This window comes from Tamandua tetradactyla, chromosome 6 (assembly GCF_023851605.1).
Source record: "Tamandua tetradactyla isolate mTamTet1 chromosome 6, mTamTet1.pri, whole genome shotgun sequence".
Classification (NCBI taxonomy): domain Eukaryota; kingdom Metazoa; phylum Chordata; class Mammalia; order Pilosa; family Myrmecophagidae; genus Tamandua; species Tamandua tetradactyla.
Window position 1 is genome coordinate 164300861 of NC_135332.1, and position 19141 is coordinate 164320001.

At 40.9% G+C, this 19141-nt stretch overlaps 1 protein-coding gene across 1 annotated transcript in view; it reads left to right on the forward strand.

Moving 5' to 3' along the window:
* The first annotated feature begins 4654 nt into the window (after positions 1–4654).
* Positions 4655–19141, forward strand: part of DEPTOR (DEP domain containing MTOR interacting protein) — a 168101-nt gene continuing 153614 nt past the window's right edge. The window contains exon 1 of the mRNA XM_077167555.1: positions 4655–4968. Within this exon, the coding sequence (XP_077023670.1) occupies positions 4847–4968 (122 nt within the window). The 5' untranslated portion in view covers positions 4655–4846. The remainder of the gene's footprint in view (positions 4969–19141) is intronic.

Below are 19141 nucleotides of genomic sequence, written 5' to 3' on the forward strand. Positions count from 1 at the left end.
ATCTTCTTTTAAAGACAGATGAACTAAATTGAAGGCATCTTAACTTCTCTTGATATCTTCTTCAAATACAAATTTACCAAAGAAATAATTATATATTTTGCCTACCATCAAATAATCTGCAGAAAGTTTCTAAAATAAATGCATTTCATGTTCAATTTCCAAAAGTAAATAGAGGCTTTCTAACTGACGAAATTAACTAATTTACATCCTTACCTCTCTAAAGTAAACATTAAAATACAAAGAACAAAAAAATGATCTCTCCATTTTTGAATATCCCATTTAGTTGCATAAAGTATTTTCTGTCCCAACCCTTCCTCAAATTCCAAAAATATTTATTTACTTCCTAAGAACATGACAGTGTTCATTTCAAAACATTGAGTCAGTTTCCATGGCAACACTGCAGGATTCTTGGCTACCATAAGTCACATTAGTTGACTGTGCAATTTCTCAATCATCTTTACATCTTGAGCTTGGTCTGTTCTATACACCAAAAAACCAAACTCATCTGTTACTTTACTACACAGACTCCCATCAGAATGCCTATGTTTGAGAACCACACGTGCCTTCACAGGGGCTGCAAGGTAGTGCTTCTCCAGCATGCTGCTGAACTGCCGCCAGGTTTTGTACTGCGGGGGGTGGGATCGGGGTGGAAAGGGCATGGGGAAGAGAAGCAAGGCCGTGGGGACTGCACACCCACCTACTTACCTACCTACCTACTTACCAAAGACTGGCATTCTAGGGCTGGCTGCTGTAATCCTTGGCTTCTACCTACCTCCCGTGGCCCCCAGACTCTGAAGTCCCAGTTGCCTCACATTTAGTTTTTAAAGTTCCCTTCTTAAAGGATATGTCAGTAGAAATATTTGGAAAGGATTATCACTAAATCAACTTTGCCATTCATAAAAATCATGGCTGTGGGAGAATCGAGGATCATTTATGGTTAATAACAATATAAATCCTCTGATACCATAAGAATTTATAGAAGGTGTAATGAACTGCTTAAAGGAGTCCAGGAAGAGGTCAAAGAGAAGGTGGGATCTGACTTAGTCCTTTAAGATTGGGCAAAAATAATCAAGGTATACGTGGAGAGACCACACAATAGTAATGGCAGCTCATTAGGCTTCATAGATGACCATATTCTTTGACACATATACTGATTCAAGTGCATCTTTTTCTTACATTGCGTCCACCCTTTAGAAGCGTGAACTAGCATTACTGCACAAAGTGTGGTCTCCAGACTGGCAGCCACTGTCCACGATGAGGGCAGTACTGGCGCTGAGAGAAATTATTTTAGAAATCTTTATAGCAATTTGACAAAATTATTTTCTGTCTTTTGACTTTAACAATAAAAAAATCGGGGGTGGTGTTTTGTATGTCTTTTTATTTAGCTCTTATTGTTGTTTCAGTTTCCTAGGCTGCTTATGCAAATGCCATGGTTTGGCTTAAACAATAGGAATTTATTTGCTCGCAGTTTTGGGTCCAGAAAAATGTCCAGATTGGGTCACCATCAAGGTGATGCTTTGTCTCCAAAGACTGGCATTCTAGGGCTGGCTGCTGGTGATCCTGTTTTCCCTGTTAACCCAGCAAGAAGTTCTTAGAAGGGCCACGGCAAGTCACAGGACCGCATCTCCTGGTCTCTCTGGGTTCTGGTTTAGCATCTTGCTTCCTGCGCTTTCTCTCGCTCATGTTTGAATTAATTTTGCCTATAAAGGACTCCAGTAATAAGATAAAGACCCATCCTGGTTGAGGTGGGGTGCAGCCATAACTGAGGTAACCTCATCAAAAGGTTCTTCTTATAATGGATTTAACACCCACAGGAATAGATTAAAATTATGAGCATGTTTTTTTTTTCTGGGGTACATACTGCTTCAAACCACCACAATCATATTTTACAAAAGTATCAGTCTTTGATGGATTGAAAACATACATATACGGAAAACTCATCCTTCCTAGGAAAATTTGAGAAACATTAGACAGAAGCCCAAAAACAGCCCAAAAGCATAAAGGAAGTGAATGGGGTCAGCAGGAAGGAAAGGCTCAAATTGAATGAATCGTCCCATATGGAGCCATGAATCAAACTGAAGTCTGTCATAATTCTCAGCCCTTCTAAGAACATCTTGCTGGATTAATTGCCATCTCTCTCCAACAGTATCCATAGATGACAATTTACTCTGAGACCAGTTGTTCCAAGGCTCACTGGTACCCACATGTCTTGAGGAGAATGCTCACTAATCTTTCCTTAAGTTAGGAAAAAGGGTCTGTCTTCAACTTAAAGGAGCATGGTGTGTCTCGACATGTCAAAGGAAAGATTAAAACATCAAGCCAATTCTTTCATTTCCCAATCATATCTTCCCCAAAAGGTTACCTTCTTCCGGTAAAGCAGCAAAAATCAATCATACTCATTACTTCCTGTTGGAATAGTTTTATCAGGTATTTTCCCACCTTAAATTTTGTTGTGCCTCATTTTGAAGTTCCAGTAATAATTTTAAAAAAATTAAAATTAAATTAAAAAATTGATAATTTAGAAAAAGCATTTTGTCTAACAACAAAAACTCATAATGGAAACTATTTTGGCAAGAATTTCTTTTTTTCTCTCTCTCCTCTATCTCCTCCTTCTTAATCTTATTATTAAAAGCGGTAGTGTTGTTAAAGAAAATAGGTATCAAGGACATATTATATAAAGAGGAACTTTACATAATGTTATTTCATTCAAGTCCCACAACATACCTATAAAGCAGGAATTATGGTTCCTATTTTAATGATAGGAAACTGAGACCCAGAGAAGTTAGGTAACTAGCATAAGGTTGCAAAGTCAGTAAATGATATAAGCAGGGTAGGAAGTACATATTTGATATAAAGTCCATGAAAACTCTTAATATACTACCTACTAAAATTACAGGGTTAGAATATATGTGCAAAAGACAGCTGTTAATCTCAGTAACTCTGGGGTATTTCCTTCAGTTAAATGATTTTTAGATTTTGTGCAGAGTGAGGCTCTTAGAATGCCAGTCATCTGGAAATATGTCTCAATTGACATGCATTTCCACTATGCTTTATTTTAAAAATTAGAAAATTTAGATACTTTCTTTTGCTGAAAGAGTTGCCCTGTACAGCCTCTGTTGGATACACAAGGAAGTCGGACATTTTTCTCTTTCTGGAGTGTCCTTGAGGATCTGCAGAACTAGTTCAAAGGGCTGCCTAATCAACTTTCTAGATATGACATTTAGGCAAATAACTTCCTATCTCTGTGTTTAAGCTTTCTCATTTGTAAATTGAAATAATGATATCTGTCTCCCAGGGCTGTTCTAAGAGTAAATTTTAATTTATCTCTAATTTATACTAGAAATAAAATGCTTAGCACCATGTAAAGCAAAGAATAAATGCTCAACAAATATTTGCAAATTTTAAGTTTTTACTATAAGTAGTTTTGGAGAGTGTTGGAAAGGGCTACTGAGATTTTCTTTAAAAATAAAAAATAATTTTAAAAAAAGGAACACAAAACCCACAATATAAAACAAGCCCACAGGATAGCAGGTATAAATAGTCTTGGACAACAGAATTGCTAAAATTGTACAAAGAAGTTGGTTCTCAAAGTCCCTCTCATTTTCATTCTTATTCTCTAGACTTCCACTATGTATATGCAATTGAGAAATCATGTCTTTCAAAATAGTTATTAATAAAAAGTAGCTTCATATTCACCCATTGTAAATAGGCACACAAGCGAATAGATACAAAAACTGTCAAAAGCTGCATAAGAAATCATTGCACAGATAACCTTTACCGCAAATGACCACTGCCATCAGCACTCATTTGCCTTTCTCTGACTCCCTGCAGGGAAAGAATGACAGGACATTTGACGCTAGTTCTTTCCTTGGTCTTCATCTGATCCCTGTGAGATAGTCAATGCCATCGTATTCTCATTTTAAGAGATTATCCTTTAAGAAAACAATTTTGAAGCCAGCATAGCCTGGGTTTGACTCTGCCTTCTTGCACTTACTATCTGCTTGCCTTGGACACGTTGTCTCACTTCTGTTAGCCTGTTTCCTGAAGTAAACTCAGGACAATATTCATTTTGTTGTTGTTGTGAGAACTAAACAAGTTAACAGTGTACCTGAGGCATCTATTAAGCACCTATAATGCAGCAGATGTCAGCAAGTGGTAGCCACACAACCACTTATTTTGAAAAGGAAGAAGTTGAGGAGTATAAATATTTAGGCAGATAATTACACGTGAAGCACTGCATCTCGGGTCCATCTGATTTCCACGCCCACATTCTTTATTGATTACCCCATAATGTAACTCTCTTTGATGAGGGGGATTGAGCAAGAAGCATGCGGAATTTCTCCATGACTTGAAGTGACATTTATACACTCCCTTATTCACTATTAGGCTATATTGCGATCAATTTTACTTCTCTGACAATTCGGGGGACGAAAAGTAATAAAAATATCCTCGCACTTCTCTGGTAACCTTTCCGTCTGAGCATGAGACTTGTAGGACCCATAGCATGAGCTTTGTAGATACAGGAAGGAGAACTCACCCAGTTCCAGCTCTGCCAACACGCGGAGCGCAGAAGCAGCGCCCTGCCCAGATGTTTATATTTTCCTCCCTCGGCCCCGCCCTCTGCCCACGCGGGGCTCCGGCCACGCCCCCTTGCGGGAGCTCCAGGGGCCCAGGGCTCCTAGTGCCTCAGTCAGCCCAGAGGGATTCCCTCCCCAGCCAATAGCGTCTGAGCAACGGGACTGCCCCTAACAAAAATGGCGCGGGAGGCCGCTGTGAGGGCAGGTTAATCTTAACACCCGAACCCGCCGCGGACCACCAAGATAGGGGTAGCGGCGCAGTCCTGACCATGGAGGAGGGCGGCAGCGGTGGCAGCGGTGGCAGCGACGGCAGCACCAGCGGGAGTGGCGGGGCGCAGCAGAGGGAACTGGAGCGCATGGCTGAGGTCCTGGTCACTGGGGAGCAGCTACGGTAAGGCGAGGGGTAGAGCGGACGTTCGCTGGGGCTTGCGGCTCGCTACTTGTGCGGGGCTCCCGGGCAACTGCGGACGCGTGGAATGGTCCCCGCTGCACCCTTGCCCAGGGCTGCGGCCCCGCGCGCGGCGGACACACGACTGTCGCGCGGGTGGTCCGGGCTGCGCTGTGCGACGCTGCTGCAGCCCGGCGCCCGGAGGACTCGCTGCCACCCTCCGCGTGTTCTCTCTCTTCCAGGGCACCTAGGCGCTGCCAGGCCTCCCGGCTCACAGCCCGGGCTGGCCCGCCCAAAGAGGACGGGGACCCGTGAGGGCCCCGAGCCTGACCCCAGCCCCCTTGCTCCTAGATAAAAGGAGCCAGCCTAGCGATCGCCTTCATTTAGATTGTCCTTTATGTTGGCAAGTCTCTGAGCCTCAGTTTTCTCATCAGTATAATGGGGGTGAACACCTCGCCTCACTTGAAGATTTATTTCGGGGGACTAAACCCAGAACATTGCTGAAACACTCCACCTATCACTTAATTGGCACATCGTCATTAATCATCGGTGGATTCCGCTCGGGGGCGTTGGAGGCACCTGGTGGTCCTGCCCTGCTACTGTGCCAGCCCCTTCAGGGCTCACGGTCTGGGCGCGGAGTCCGGCGGCGCGGGGCTGCTGCGGGCACCAGGACTTGCCGGCTCTCACCAGGCCCGGGAACAGGCAGTGCCCTCCAGCCCCGCCTCGCCATTCCCATCCCTTCTCGGTCCTTTTATGTTCCAGAATTGTGCTTATGATCTGACCGGTTCCGCTCTTCGTGCGGTCAAAAATCAGTTTGCCCGGGCGGGGGTGAGGAGGGGATGGGGTGCGGCGGCACCGGCTGGTTCTGCAGCGTCTGTCCGCCGGCTTCTGGACCCATCCGAGCAACCAGCGCGCCAGTTCCTTCTAGCTCTCGGTCGGAATCTCCCGGCTCATTTTGGTTTCTAGATGCTGTATTTTAGAACCTCAGGGACGGAGAATCTTGCAGAAGTCCCAAAGGCTGGGTCACCACCCTGCTTGCAGCACTTAGATTGAGGAAGTAAATATTGTAAGTCAGAGTAAACGGAGTTAAACGTGACGAAAGGCAAATTGTGCCCCCGCTATTCTTTGTTAACCTTTTTTTTTTAAGCGAATGGTCACTATTAAAGGGAATAGAATCTTTTTTTCCTTCATCGAGAGTATTCTCTATTTAAAAAAAAACACTTTTGATGTAATCTGAAACACTTTCCATTGCTTTTACAGACACTAAATTACAAAATGCCAATATTTATCCTTCAAGATGCAGCTTACATGCCTTTTCCTTGGAGTCCTTGAGTGCTTAGGACCCATCTGCACTGGTACAATTTTGAGAGCCACTTGGCATGTTGATAAAAAAGGCAGGGGTCTTGCTCTCACTCAAAAGTTAAACCGACCTGGCTTTGAATTTTTGCATAGCCACTTTACAGCCAAGAGTCAGCATTAAGGGGTTTTGACAAGGACTTTAAGCTAGACTGAATCCCTGCTTCGCCTCTTTCACTAGTGTGCCACCTTGAGTAAGGTAAACCACAAATAATGGGTAGTAATGGAACTTACTGTGCTGTTATGAGGGTTGGGTGAGCTAGCCTTTACGGTAAGTGTAGCCTGGTGTACAGCAAGCAACATGCCAGCTTGTGCCAGTTGTAGCTCTGTGACTTTGAACAAGTTAGTTCACTTCTCTGAGCCTCTGTTTCCTCATCTGTAAAATGGCAATGAAAACAAGTTCTTCATGGAAGTTGTGAGCGTTTGGCCCTGGGCTTCATGTGAGTATTCAATAAATGATTGCTGGAATTAATTAGTATTGTCTCTGTGAGTCACTGGATGTGGCTTCCAGCAGAGCAAGATCTGGCAGGAAGGATTGGGTAGTGGTGACAAGCACTGGATACAGACTTAGGCTACCTGGGGTCTTATTCTATCTTAAACTATTAGTTGCATGACTTGGGGCAATTTACTTAACCTCTGGGTGCCTCAGTTTCCTTTTCTGTAGAAAGGGGTTTCTAATGACGCCTCTTTTGAAATTTTGTGAGTTTAAAGGAGATGCTAATTATAAAGGGCTCAGTAAATGTTTGCCATTTAATTTTGGAAGATTTTAATCACTGCTATTGATATCTCAACAGTCTTAGTACTGTACTTTAGCGTATAGTAATTACTCAATAAATATTTGAATGAATAGTGTATGTAATCCACAATACTATTCTATTAGTAAGGAGTAATAAAATATTCCGAATTTAAGGATTTAAGTGGCCGTATGCTCTGGCTTTCTGATTACTGGAGGAACCCCTCAGAAAAAGATGGGATTGTGGCCAATCACTGTTGTCGCTGTCATAGCACATTTCTTACATCCTTGGCTGGCCTCTCAGAGTCTGATGGTGGGGACTTGGTGATGGATCAGCCTCCTGCTTCTGATTACTTCGTACCCACAGATCTCTGCCATCTCTTGATGACTGCTTTCTGGCTCATCAGAGATGAGGCAAAGAGTGGAAAGAGAAAACCAAGATCTGTTCTTTGAAATAAAAATGTTGACTTTCAGGCCCAGCTGTCTGAGGTTTTTCCTATTTAATTTTTTTTTTAAGCTTTGTTATCTTGAGCAAGTCAGTTAACCTCTCTAGACTATAGCATCCTTACCTGCAAAATGGGATTAATTATATCCTTTCATGTACAGTTTTTGGTATTGGATCAATGGGGTGAAGCAGGGGAAAGAACTTTGCAAAATAAACCAAGATTAGTTTGTTATTATGATGTTTATAAGGTCAAGATGTAAAATTGGAGGCTGGCTTCAGAATCCTGACATTTTTGTAAGGGCAGTAGGTTGCATGAGGACAAGAAATTGCATCACACACCTTAAAAACACCTTCTGCTTCCTTTTCCAGCCTGACTGCAGTGCTCTTTTTCTAATTCTACTCTTTATTCTCTCCCCTTGCCTTAAAAGATTTTAATTCCTTGCCCAATGTATTCCTACATTATTGCACCTTAAAAATACATTCGGATACCACTCCATACCCATTAAGAAGCTGACATTAAGTATTGGCGAGGATGTGGAAAATTGGAGACTTCCAACACTGCTTGTGGGAATGTAAAATGGTGCAGCCACTTTGGAAAACAGCCTGGCAGTTCCTCAAATAGTGAAAGAAAGAGTTACCATATGATCCAGCCATTTTGCTCCTAGGTATACACCCTAGAGAATGAAAATACGGCCACAGAAAAACTTGTATATGAATGCTCATAGGTGCGTTATTCATGATAGCCAAACAAGGTTTCCACTGTTGTTTCCAAATGTCCATCAACTGATGAATGAATAAACAAAATGTGGTATGTCCATACAATGCAATATTATTCAGCAATATAAAGGAATTGAAGTACAGGTACATGCTACAACATGGATGAACCTTGAAAACATTATAGATACTAAGTGAAAAAAAAAGAACCACATATTGTACAGTTCCATATAGGTAATGTCCAGAATAGGCAAACCTTTAGAGACAGAAAAGAGATTAGTGAGTGCTAGGAGGTGGGAGAAGAAGGTTGGGGGGCAACTGCTAAAGGGTACAGGTTTGTGGGCAGAGGTGATAAAAATGGTCTAAATGTGGTGATGATTGTGCAAGTCCATGGAAGTACTAAAAATCACCATGGAAGTACTAAAAATTAAATGAATGAGTTATATGGCATGTGGAGTATATCTCAATAAAGCTGTTACAAAAATACATTTGAATGACACATTAAAATGACGGAAGACAGAATGTTGAAACTTTTTAATTGCTTTTTCTTGATTGATGAAAAAATGCAATGATATTTATCACTAATTCAGTAATGCAATATTATTACCATTCCAGTTGAGACTGATATTTTATATATATATTTCTGTAGTGTTTTTCTTGTTATAAAACAGAGAAAGGATGCCACACATGGCCAAATAAATATTCTCAGAACACTTCTAATTTGAAAGATAATTAAGCATATATGAATAACTCGTACTTGTGTTGTTTCATACAATTGTTACTGGATTTTGGTTCTTGGCCACACCTTAAGAAAGAATTCAGAGGTGCAGATAAAGCAAGTAGGCAAGAAATGTATTAAGTATACCTGCAGGGAAAGGAGCCTGCGGGCACTTTCGCAAGTAAAGAAACATGGAGGGCGAGAGGCAATAGGCAATGTGGGACCATTTGCTTTTATAGATGAGTTTTACTTATTCCCCCATTGCCTTCCTTGTTTGGGGCTTTTACCCCTACCCTCCCTTCTCTCCGGGGCAGTGCCTGGTGGTAGATAGTGTATTTGGGTGGGCGGGTTGGTTCCGTCCTTCTCCATAGCTGACTCACTCAGGTTGGGGGGTTGCTTGGCTCCAGATGGGTGGCCTGTGGTCAGGTTTTTCCCATAAGTGGGTGGCCTCCAGGTAGGGTGTCCATGCTGGACCAGGTTCCTCCTGACCTTGATTAATGCTCAAGGGCTCCTTCAGGTTTTTCTCTTTCCGCTCTCCCTGTTCTAGTCTGCCTCACAATGGCTTAGCAAATGGTGGGTATTTTCTTTTCATGTTTATTTATAAATCTTTTATTTTGAAGTTGCCCATGCAAAAATAGCTATGACACTCCAATTACGACTCCCAGATTCCACTTCATGTTTCTTCTATGGGCTAATCCTGGAAGAAGACGTTTGTAATATAGCGTTTAAAATATAAAGGAGCTGGCAGGCCACACTGGCTCAGCAGGCAGAGTTCTTGCCTGCTATGTTGGAGACCGGGGTTCGACTCCCTCTGCCTGCACATGTGGGGGAGAAAAAAAGCCCGATATTGTCTCTCTGCGGTAATGATAGGAGTGTTAATAATTATAACATTTATGTAGCGCTTATTACATGCCAAGACACTTCTAACTGCTTTCCATATATTAATGTCTGTAGATAATCTTATGAAATAGATACTCTGTTATCCTCATTTTACAGATGAAGAAATCAAGGAAAAGAGAAGCAGTTTAAATAGCAATAGGTTCCATTCTTAAGCAGGATGCTAGACTGCCATTGAATGGCATTCCCCACCAGTGATTTAAAGATTAAAAAATATAACAGTAAGTCAAATTCTCATTATATGAGAATGTTACATTCCTAGTGTGACAGCTTTTGCAAACAAAAGAGTAGACTAGTGGTTTTTCTATTCTGATAAAAAAAATCTAATTTCTTCCTAGAATTGTTTATATTTTGCCAAGAAAGAATCATTCCTTTCCCTATTAATAAACTGGGTCTTCCTTGCCATGTGGTTCAAAACTTAATTTGGACCCCACTGGTTCTGAACTTGTAATCACTTTATTGGAAAGATAAATTGCAGTTTGCTATTTGCCATCTGTGAGGATGGAGTGAAGTGGGGGGGATTAAGAATGTAATGAGGACTGCTTAATTAAGAGAAAAGTTTTCAAGCATTTCAGCTATGCTCATTGACCTAGATAAATATGCTAATTACAGCAATCTTTTCAATCAATAAAGCGGATTCCCTACAAGCAATTTACTAGACAATGGGGTTTAGCTAAATTATAGGCTATTGTAGTTCTTTCAGATTGTTTGCCATATTTGGCTTTTCTGTTATAACAGCTTGGCTTTATAGATTCTTATGCCTTGTTTATTGAAAAAGTACTCAAAAGATAAAAAAAAGTGAGTTGCTTTCCCAAATTGGCTTTGCAGATAATGCAGATTCTGTTTTGCAGAATGCAGGTAAAACGTAAATGTCAGCCCATTGAATCAAACAACAGCCACAATAAAACAAATGTGAGATATGGAATTTAGAGTATATAGAGTAGGGAAAAAAGAGAAATAATTCATTTTATTGCACTTGGAACCTAAGGAACTTCAAGATCGGCCTAGAGAATGCCTTAGGGGATAGCCCCACCTGGTGACCATTAACTTGAATTCTGAGCTCTTCTATTCACTAGATCTAAAGGGAACCGCAGGGGAACTGTGCTCCAGAAGCTACTATTGAAATCCAGGGATCCAAAGAGAGGGGATACAATTTTATTCTAAATACTAAAGAAGATATCCTGGAGTCATAAAATTACTTCCTGTTTAGGAAATAAACAAACAAAAAACCCAAGCAAACAACTAACTCTAGGAAATGGCGATTCATCACCTTTACATTCTTTAATGCAAAGGGGTCTAGTGTAGAGTGTTTCATTGCCTTTGAATCAGAGGCTTTTCCTGTGGATGTATTTTCTGCTTCACAAATTTGATGTGAGGGCTGCGAGCACAATCCTGGCACACCGCAGGTCCCCAATAAAGATTCCTTCCCTACGTAGAGATAAAGCATGTGGAAATAGCTTTGTAACTTGCAAAAGACCTCAGGCAAATAGAAGATGCCTAGTAAGTGCCTACTAAATGTGCAATTATTTTTATACCCTTATGCAGTTAATTTGAGTATTAATTACTTCTGAAGGATATATTTGTGGTCACCTCTTCTAAAAGGCCAATGCTAATATTTAATTTATGGCTCCCATCAGCTTTGAAATCAATAAACCTGAAAATAAAAGAAACCTCAAAAGAAAAGAAAGTGACATGAAGGAAAATGATGCCCCTTCCCTGTTATTTCTAGTATTCATTAAATCAGGAGCTGTGTTTCCCTTCGTTAAATGATTGGTTCTGTGAGTTTAGTGATGAGGGAAAGACAAAAGAAACAATTGTCCACCCCATTTTCTACACGGGAAGTAGTCACGGTTTTTTTTTGTTGTTATTCCTCTCATTAAATCTGAGATCCTCGTTCTAGTATTTTTCAGCCTTAACCAGACCTGGAGCCTTATCTCAGTCACTGTTTTTTTGGATTAGTAGATAATTGGGGAACCACGGGGGGTGGGGGGTGGGGGTTGGGGAGAGGTTAGTGGGGCAGTCTGGCTGTAATGCCTGGGAGCAGCTGTTCCCTGCACTGGCAGGGACAACTGGAATCATGCTCATCGGTGCTGGCTGGAATGAGTTCCATGTTCGAAGAGTTGAGAGAGAGCACTGACTCGCTCAGGTCTGCACAAAGAGTCAATTTTTGTATCTTAAAAAAAAAACTTTTTTAATGTTCGGTAGGGAGGGCAGATGGAGGGAGAAAACACGCCCGATAAGGTGAGACAAGATAGCCTTTCCCTGCCCTAGTTTTCTGATATCAGCTGTTGCTAGGGTGTGGCAATAGGGCGCAAATGCCAGAGCCTCCAGCCTAGGGAAGCCCACGGCAGCTGCAGAGGAGGGACTTAGCATCAGCTGGGAGAGGCTCAAGGCTTCCTACTTACAACCCTCAGGCTACCATTTGTGGCTCTGTTTAATCCTGGTGACACTGTTTCCCTGAATACTTGTACCTACTGAATTCAACTCTGATATTTACCCCAAGGTTCTAGCTATTGAGATAAGCCTTGCCCCAGCACCCAGTGAGGTCTGGCCTTAATTAGAGGGTCCAGCCCTGTGAGGGCCTCCTTTGGGCGGTGACTCTATTACAGCTATAGATAACTGAACCTTGTGCTTTGTGGGCAGGTCAGGCATGGTTCAGTAGAACCAGCCCCAGGAAAGGGAGCCCAGTAGCTTCTCTGCTCATGACTTAAGGTGTAAGAAACAAATCTGACATTCTGATGAACACTGTCTCACTAAGACAGGAAGTCATTTCTTACTGGCCTATTGTTGCTACGATTGGCGTAGTCTCTGCATTTTGTTATGTGCAACATTTTGTTATGTCCAACTTCTAACAGGTTGTAAAATTCTGGAGGAATACAGTGGGAGTGATAGCTGGACAGAAAAAGTAAGAGGGATGGGAAAGTGGGGGTAGTGGAGAAATACATAATTATGCGCTGGTCTGTGAACAACTGATAAATGAAAATGCAAATTTACAAAGTAAATATATTTAAAAAGGATTGTATTGTTTTGTTTTTCACATGGTAAAGAAGGATTTAGCACATATTTCTATTTAGGATCCTGGTTTGCAATTTCCTTTACACTGATAAGATTTGAAGCACGTGTATTGAGTATAGTGAAGCGCAAAAACCTTGGGTTGTAGCACTGCTCTTTCGTTCCCAATTTCTTTCCTCTCCCCCAGGAGAAAAGGAGAATGGGGCAAACTTGGACACTCTCACCACTGAATATTTTTTTAAAGTTCTACTTAATTTTGTTCATTAACTCTTCCGTAAACGAAAGTCACTTTCATGGAACTTATTCACTGCAAACAGCAATGGTTTATACCCTGTGGTGAGATTTTTGTACTATACCAAACTTGTACAGAAATTTAGGCAAAATTTCAGAGAAACTTGGAACAAAAAGTTAGAAGTAATGATAATCATTACAGAGGAGGTATCTATTTTTATATGTGAGCTGTGAAAAGATGGATAGTTGACACGTTCAGCCATTTACTAAATAATAGCAAAGTATCAGGTCCAGTTCTGTGCATTTGTATGGTTATTATTACCTTTAGTCCTTATAATAAATCTGTTTTAACTATTTAAAAAGAAAGAAACTAAGGCACAAGAGATTTGTGCAAGGTCATATGGGTAGTGTGAGTGGGACCTTGATTTTGAATCTAGGCCTCTGGATTGAAGGGTGCCTAGAACAGTGGAAGTAAATGGAAAATATCAAGAAGTCAGCCCACTTTTCTTACATCCAAAGGTCCTAGTATAAGTGGGGTGGGGTAGGGAAAAAGGTATATGCATTTGAATAATAACCTTAAAGTAATTACATAGTAATATATAAAGTAGTTGGAAAGATGAAGGTAAATATCCTTGATCTTAGAAAATGTACAATGACGTATGTTTTCAAGGAATACGATGTATGCAATCTTCTCTCAAATGTTCAGAAAATAGGTGATAGACAGATAGATAAATGGTTGATGGACTGATACATGAATAGAAGAAATAATAAGGCAAATGTGGCAAAGTATGAAAATTGGTGGATCTGGGTATTTGGGAGGTGGAGGTATGTTAGAGTTCTCTGTATGGACTTTGTATTATTTTATAACTGTCTTGTAAGTTTGATATTATTTCAAAATTAAAAGTTTAGAGGAGAAATGAAAAAAAAAGATGAAAGTGATTTCTTGGCTTGAGTAACATTAGGTTTTAGAGATGGTGTGGCTTCAGGTGAGTTTGAACAGGACACCACATTTCTTTTGGTGAAGCTCTCTTGATTCTGCACTCTTCTGTGCATGAGCTTTGTTTTCATGAAGGCTTCTTTTGTAGTTCCATGATGCCACCAGGGACCATGAAGGCTGAAGAGGACTGGCTGCCTTCAACCATTAACAAATGTGTTGAGCTTTGATCTTTTTTTGGACTATAGTAATTCATAGGCTCCCAAGTCATTAAGGTAGAGTGTTGTCCTTCACTGGTTGTCTTCAGCCTAACCATCTGTAAAATTGTGGCAAGGATTCCCATCCCAAAGTACATGGGGAAGGAGGGGCTCAGCGAGTTTTGGGGTGGCAAGCACAGTGTCTCCCCCACAAAAGGAAAGCTGGGCTTGATAATGAGAAGCCAGTGGAGATTATTTGAGCAGGGTGATGTGATTAAGGCAGAATTTTAGGAGAAATGACTTGAAGGTGGCGGTGGGATAGTGGTAGGGGTGCAAAGAAGAAGAAAGTACCCACTGAAAAGCTGCTGGGATGGTACAGCTTGGGAAAGGTCAGGAGACACTGGCATTCATTTCAGACCCTACTGCTTTCAAGGTAATTTTCCCTTGTAAGTCTCTGCAAGTCTCTGCACCATGATGACTGCCTGTTCATCATCAATATGTTTGTACTCTGCCCCCCACTTCCCATCCCAGGGATATACTGCTGGTTTTCAGAATTTGTTCAATAATAGAAATAAACTCTCAGACATATGACTAAAATGGCAAGTGGCTCAGGTTCAAGATGCAAAGAATGATTTTTGTAGCATGTCGGTTTTGATATTTTTCCAGGAAAACACCTCCACCCAGAGAGAACCCCAGCAGAAACTGTATACAAGTTGTCTGTTTGTTTATTAAGCAAAGCTGCTAAAGGAATAATTAAGGGGCAGACTTTCTGGGAAACTTGCAAAATGTTCTTTCCTTACCTAACTAAGAAAAGGTCTTTCAGGGCCTGTGTTTCAGTCAATTTTGTCACAATTTTCCCTCCTCTATTTGTAAATTGGTAGTGGGAGCCATTTATGGTTATGGGGTGGGGGACAGATTTTTCTCCACTGTTAATAAGATTTAAACTTACACCTCAGTGCAATGTATCAGCCTTAGGGTAGTAACTTTGACAGGATTTGTACTTCATGTTCCCTAAACATGCTAATGGGAATGAATCCAAATAAAAATGGTTTCATTCGAGTAATACTGCATGGGTTTAGCCTTTTATCTTGTGAGATGAATGGCACATGTACAAATGCAGCAAACCTTTTGTACTCAAGTACTGACAAGGAACTGTGATTTAAAAAGTGTGATTTTTCCTATGCCTCTGTTGATTACAAAAGAGAGACGCTCCAGTTCAATCCACTGAGACGCATCCATGAAATCTAAGATGCCAGGCTTGGAGCCAAAGCGTTTGTCTACATGTTTGCCATTTGCTGAACTCGCACTAATGAGGGCTTAAGCCAAGAAGAGTAAAATCTGATTCTTCGGGTCTTTATTATAATTTACAATTAAATCTTTCAAGTGAAGGTGTAGTGATCAGGGCCCGGCCTTCCTTAAGAACTGCTGTTCCAAGGCATCTGGATCTGTTGACCCATTTTATCAGGAGACAAAAGCAATTTGATTATTTACTTGCTTAATTAACCAGAGGGACCCTCTCCAGTTGCCTTCCTGTTCCATTTTGGTTGGTCAGTTTGTGGCTAGATAACTTCTTTTCCTAAAAGGGAACACAGCAAAGAAGAGGAAGTTGGTTTGGCTACTCGTCGGCAGTTCTGGAAGAATACTTATTCAGGGTGGAGCTTAAAATCAGTGAGAATTAGGCGATTATCTGGATACTTCCCGTTCATTCATGTTGTCCCTAGGCCATCGATATTCTAAAATTTCCTGGTTGAGCCAGAGCTTCTCAGAGTTCTGGGGGAGGTGGGTGTGTGTGTGTGTCTTCATGAAGGTCTCCTCTCCCTAGGTCTTGAGATTCAGAACATTTTGTCCCATCATAGAACCCCTACCCCAACAAAGCTCTTCCACCGACGTTCCAGCCTCTGCCAGAGAACACTTGCAGTGTCCAGGACTCAGTCTCCTCTTTATGAGCTTCTGAATGTGTGTGGGCTGAGGAGGAGCTTCCTATCACCAAGGTCCCCAGACTTCCTGAATCTAATATACATCTGGGAAAAATATTACAGTCTTTGTTGGTGGATTATTTAAAAGGAAATTTTTTAAAAATGAAATTTAATCCAGCAGTCCTTACAGGGACACTCAGCTATAATACAATGTATCAGTTTGTTTTTGCTTAATAATTGAAATTGTTAGTGTTAATAGAGTGTAGCCGTATCCACAGTCATTTAATTAAACTGTTGGGAGAGTCGTGGGAGTTGGTGCCTTGTCGAAATTATAGTACAGTATGTAACAAAGAACACATTTACTTAAAACAACACTTTGATCCACTCAGAGTCTTGTTCAAAGGTTAAATCTGAGGAGTTCAGTTAATTACTTAAAACGTTATACAAGCCCACTAGGGGCTAGTCAGAATAGACAAACCTTCCTTAAGGAGCTCCTTTTCTCCCCGCTGCCAGAAAGCATTCCTTTCCTTCCAATTTCTTCTCCCTGACTCCCCCTTTTTAGGTCCAGCCTTCCAGCATAGAAGAATTGTGTTCTATTGTCTAAGCCATCACTGGCCAACACAGAACAGTCATTTGTCCAAAGCCTAGACAGAAACTCTGCATATGTTAAGAAAATGATCATTTGTCTATTGTCAGAGTACTAAATATGTTTCCCAGTTTGTCATTTTTTTTCTTACTTTCAGTGGATTTTGCTGTGCATATATTTGGGAGTTTTGTAGTCATATCTGTCAGTCCTTTGTGCCTTTTGGGTTTGATTTCAAATAGCTTCCCCTCTCTTAGAATATATATATATATATATTTAAACTTTTTTTATTAATAAAAAAATTAACAAAACATTTAGATATCATTCCATTCTACATATACAATCAGTAATTCTTAATATAATCACATAGTTGCATGTTCATCATTTCTTAGTACATTTGCATCAATTTAACAATAAAAAATAAAGAAATAAAAAGACAACAGAAAAAGAAATAAAATGATAATAGAGAAAAAAAGACTATACATACCATACCCCTTACCCCTCACTTTCATTTACCACTATTTCAAACTGAATTTATTTTAACATTTGTTCCCCCTATTATTTATTTTTATTTCATATGTTCTACTCTTCTGTTGATATAGTAGCTAAAGGGAGCATCAGACATAAGGTTTTCACATTCACAGAGTCTCATTGTGAAAGCTATATCATTGTTCAATCATCATCAAGAAACATGGCTACTGGAACACAGCACTACATTTTCAGGCAATTCCCTCCAGCCTCTCCACTACATCTTGAACAACAAGGTGATATCTACTTAATGCGTAAGAATAACCTCCAGGATAACCTCTCGACTCTGTTTGGAATCTCTTAGCCATTGACACTTTGTCTCATTTTACTCTTCCCCCTTTTGGTCGAGAAGTTTCTCTCAATCCCTTGATGTTAATTCTCAGCTCATTCTAGGGTTTTTCTCAGTCTCTTGATGCTGAGTCTCAGCTCATTCCAGGATCTCTGTCTCACGTTGCCAGGAAGGTCCACATCCCTGGGAGTCATGCCCCATGCAGAGAGGGGGAGGGTGGTGAGACTGCTCCTCATGTTGGCTGGAGAGAGAGGCCACATCTGAGCAACAAAAGAGGCTCTCTTGGGGGTGTCTTAGGCCTAACAGACCTAAGGCCTAACAGGCCTTAACAGATAGGTTAAGTAGACTTGACCTATCCTTTGTGGGGTTAAGTTTCATGCGAACAAACCCCAAGACTGGGGGCTCAGCCTATAGCTTTGGTTGTCCACACTGCTTGTGAGAATATCAAGAATTCAACTTGGGGGTGGGTCACGGTGGCTCAGCAGGTAAGAATGCTTGCCTGCCAAGCCCGAGGACCCGGGTTCGATTCCCGGTGCCTGCCCATGTTAAAAAAAAAAAAAAAAAAGAATTCAACTTGGGGAAGTTGAATTTCTCCCCACTCTCACCATTCCCCAAAGGGGGCTTGCAAATACTTTTCCAGTCACTGATCAAATCATTCTGGGATTCATCGGGGGATCACTCTGGACAAACCAACAAAATCTCATGTGCTACCTGAGATTCCAAGTACTTATGACAGAATATATATATTTTAATCTCTCAAGATTTGTTCTAGTACTTTTTTGGTTTTATATTTTAACATCTTTTTACTGTTCAGTCTTTAATTGTGTAAGATGTGAGGTAGTAACCTGTTCTATGTTGCATGCTGCCAGAATGTGATATACCAGAAATGGAATGGCTTTTAAAAAGGGGAATTTATAAAGTTGCAAATTTACAAACCTGTGAAAATGTCCAAATTAAAGCAAGTCTATAAAAATGTCCAAATTAAGGCACTAACAAGAGCTTACCTTCACTCTAGAAAGGCTGATGAAGTTTAGGGTTTCTTTCTCAGCTGGAAAGGCATATGGCGAACATGGCGACATCTGCCGGCTTTCTCTTCAGGCTTCATGTTTCATGAAGCTTCCGCAGGAGTGTATTCCTTCTTCATCTCCAAAGGTCTCTGGCTGCGTGGGTTCTGTCGCTCTCCTGGCTCTGAAGCTTTTTCCAAAATGTTCCCTCTTTTAAAGGGTTCTAGTAAATTAATCAAGACCCATCTGAAATGGGTAGAGTCACATCTACCTCTAATCAAAGGCTAATATCCACAATTGGATGTGTCACATCTCTGTGGAGATGATCTAATCAGGTTTCCAACCTACAGTACTGAATAGGGATTAAAAGAAATAGCTGCCTCCACAAGATGGATCAGGATTAAAGCATGGCTTTTCTAGGATACGTAATCCTTAGAAACAGGCACAAGATCCAAATTAATTTTTCTCTGGTATGAGGTGTGAGGCAGAGATCCAAATTTAGTTTTCCTATGTGGGTACATTTTCTGGGTACTATGCCTGTTCTTCCACAGATTATACATGTCTTTATCATATATAAATTCCTATAAATGTGGGTCTTTTTCTGGACTTTCTAATCCAT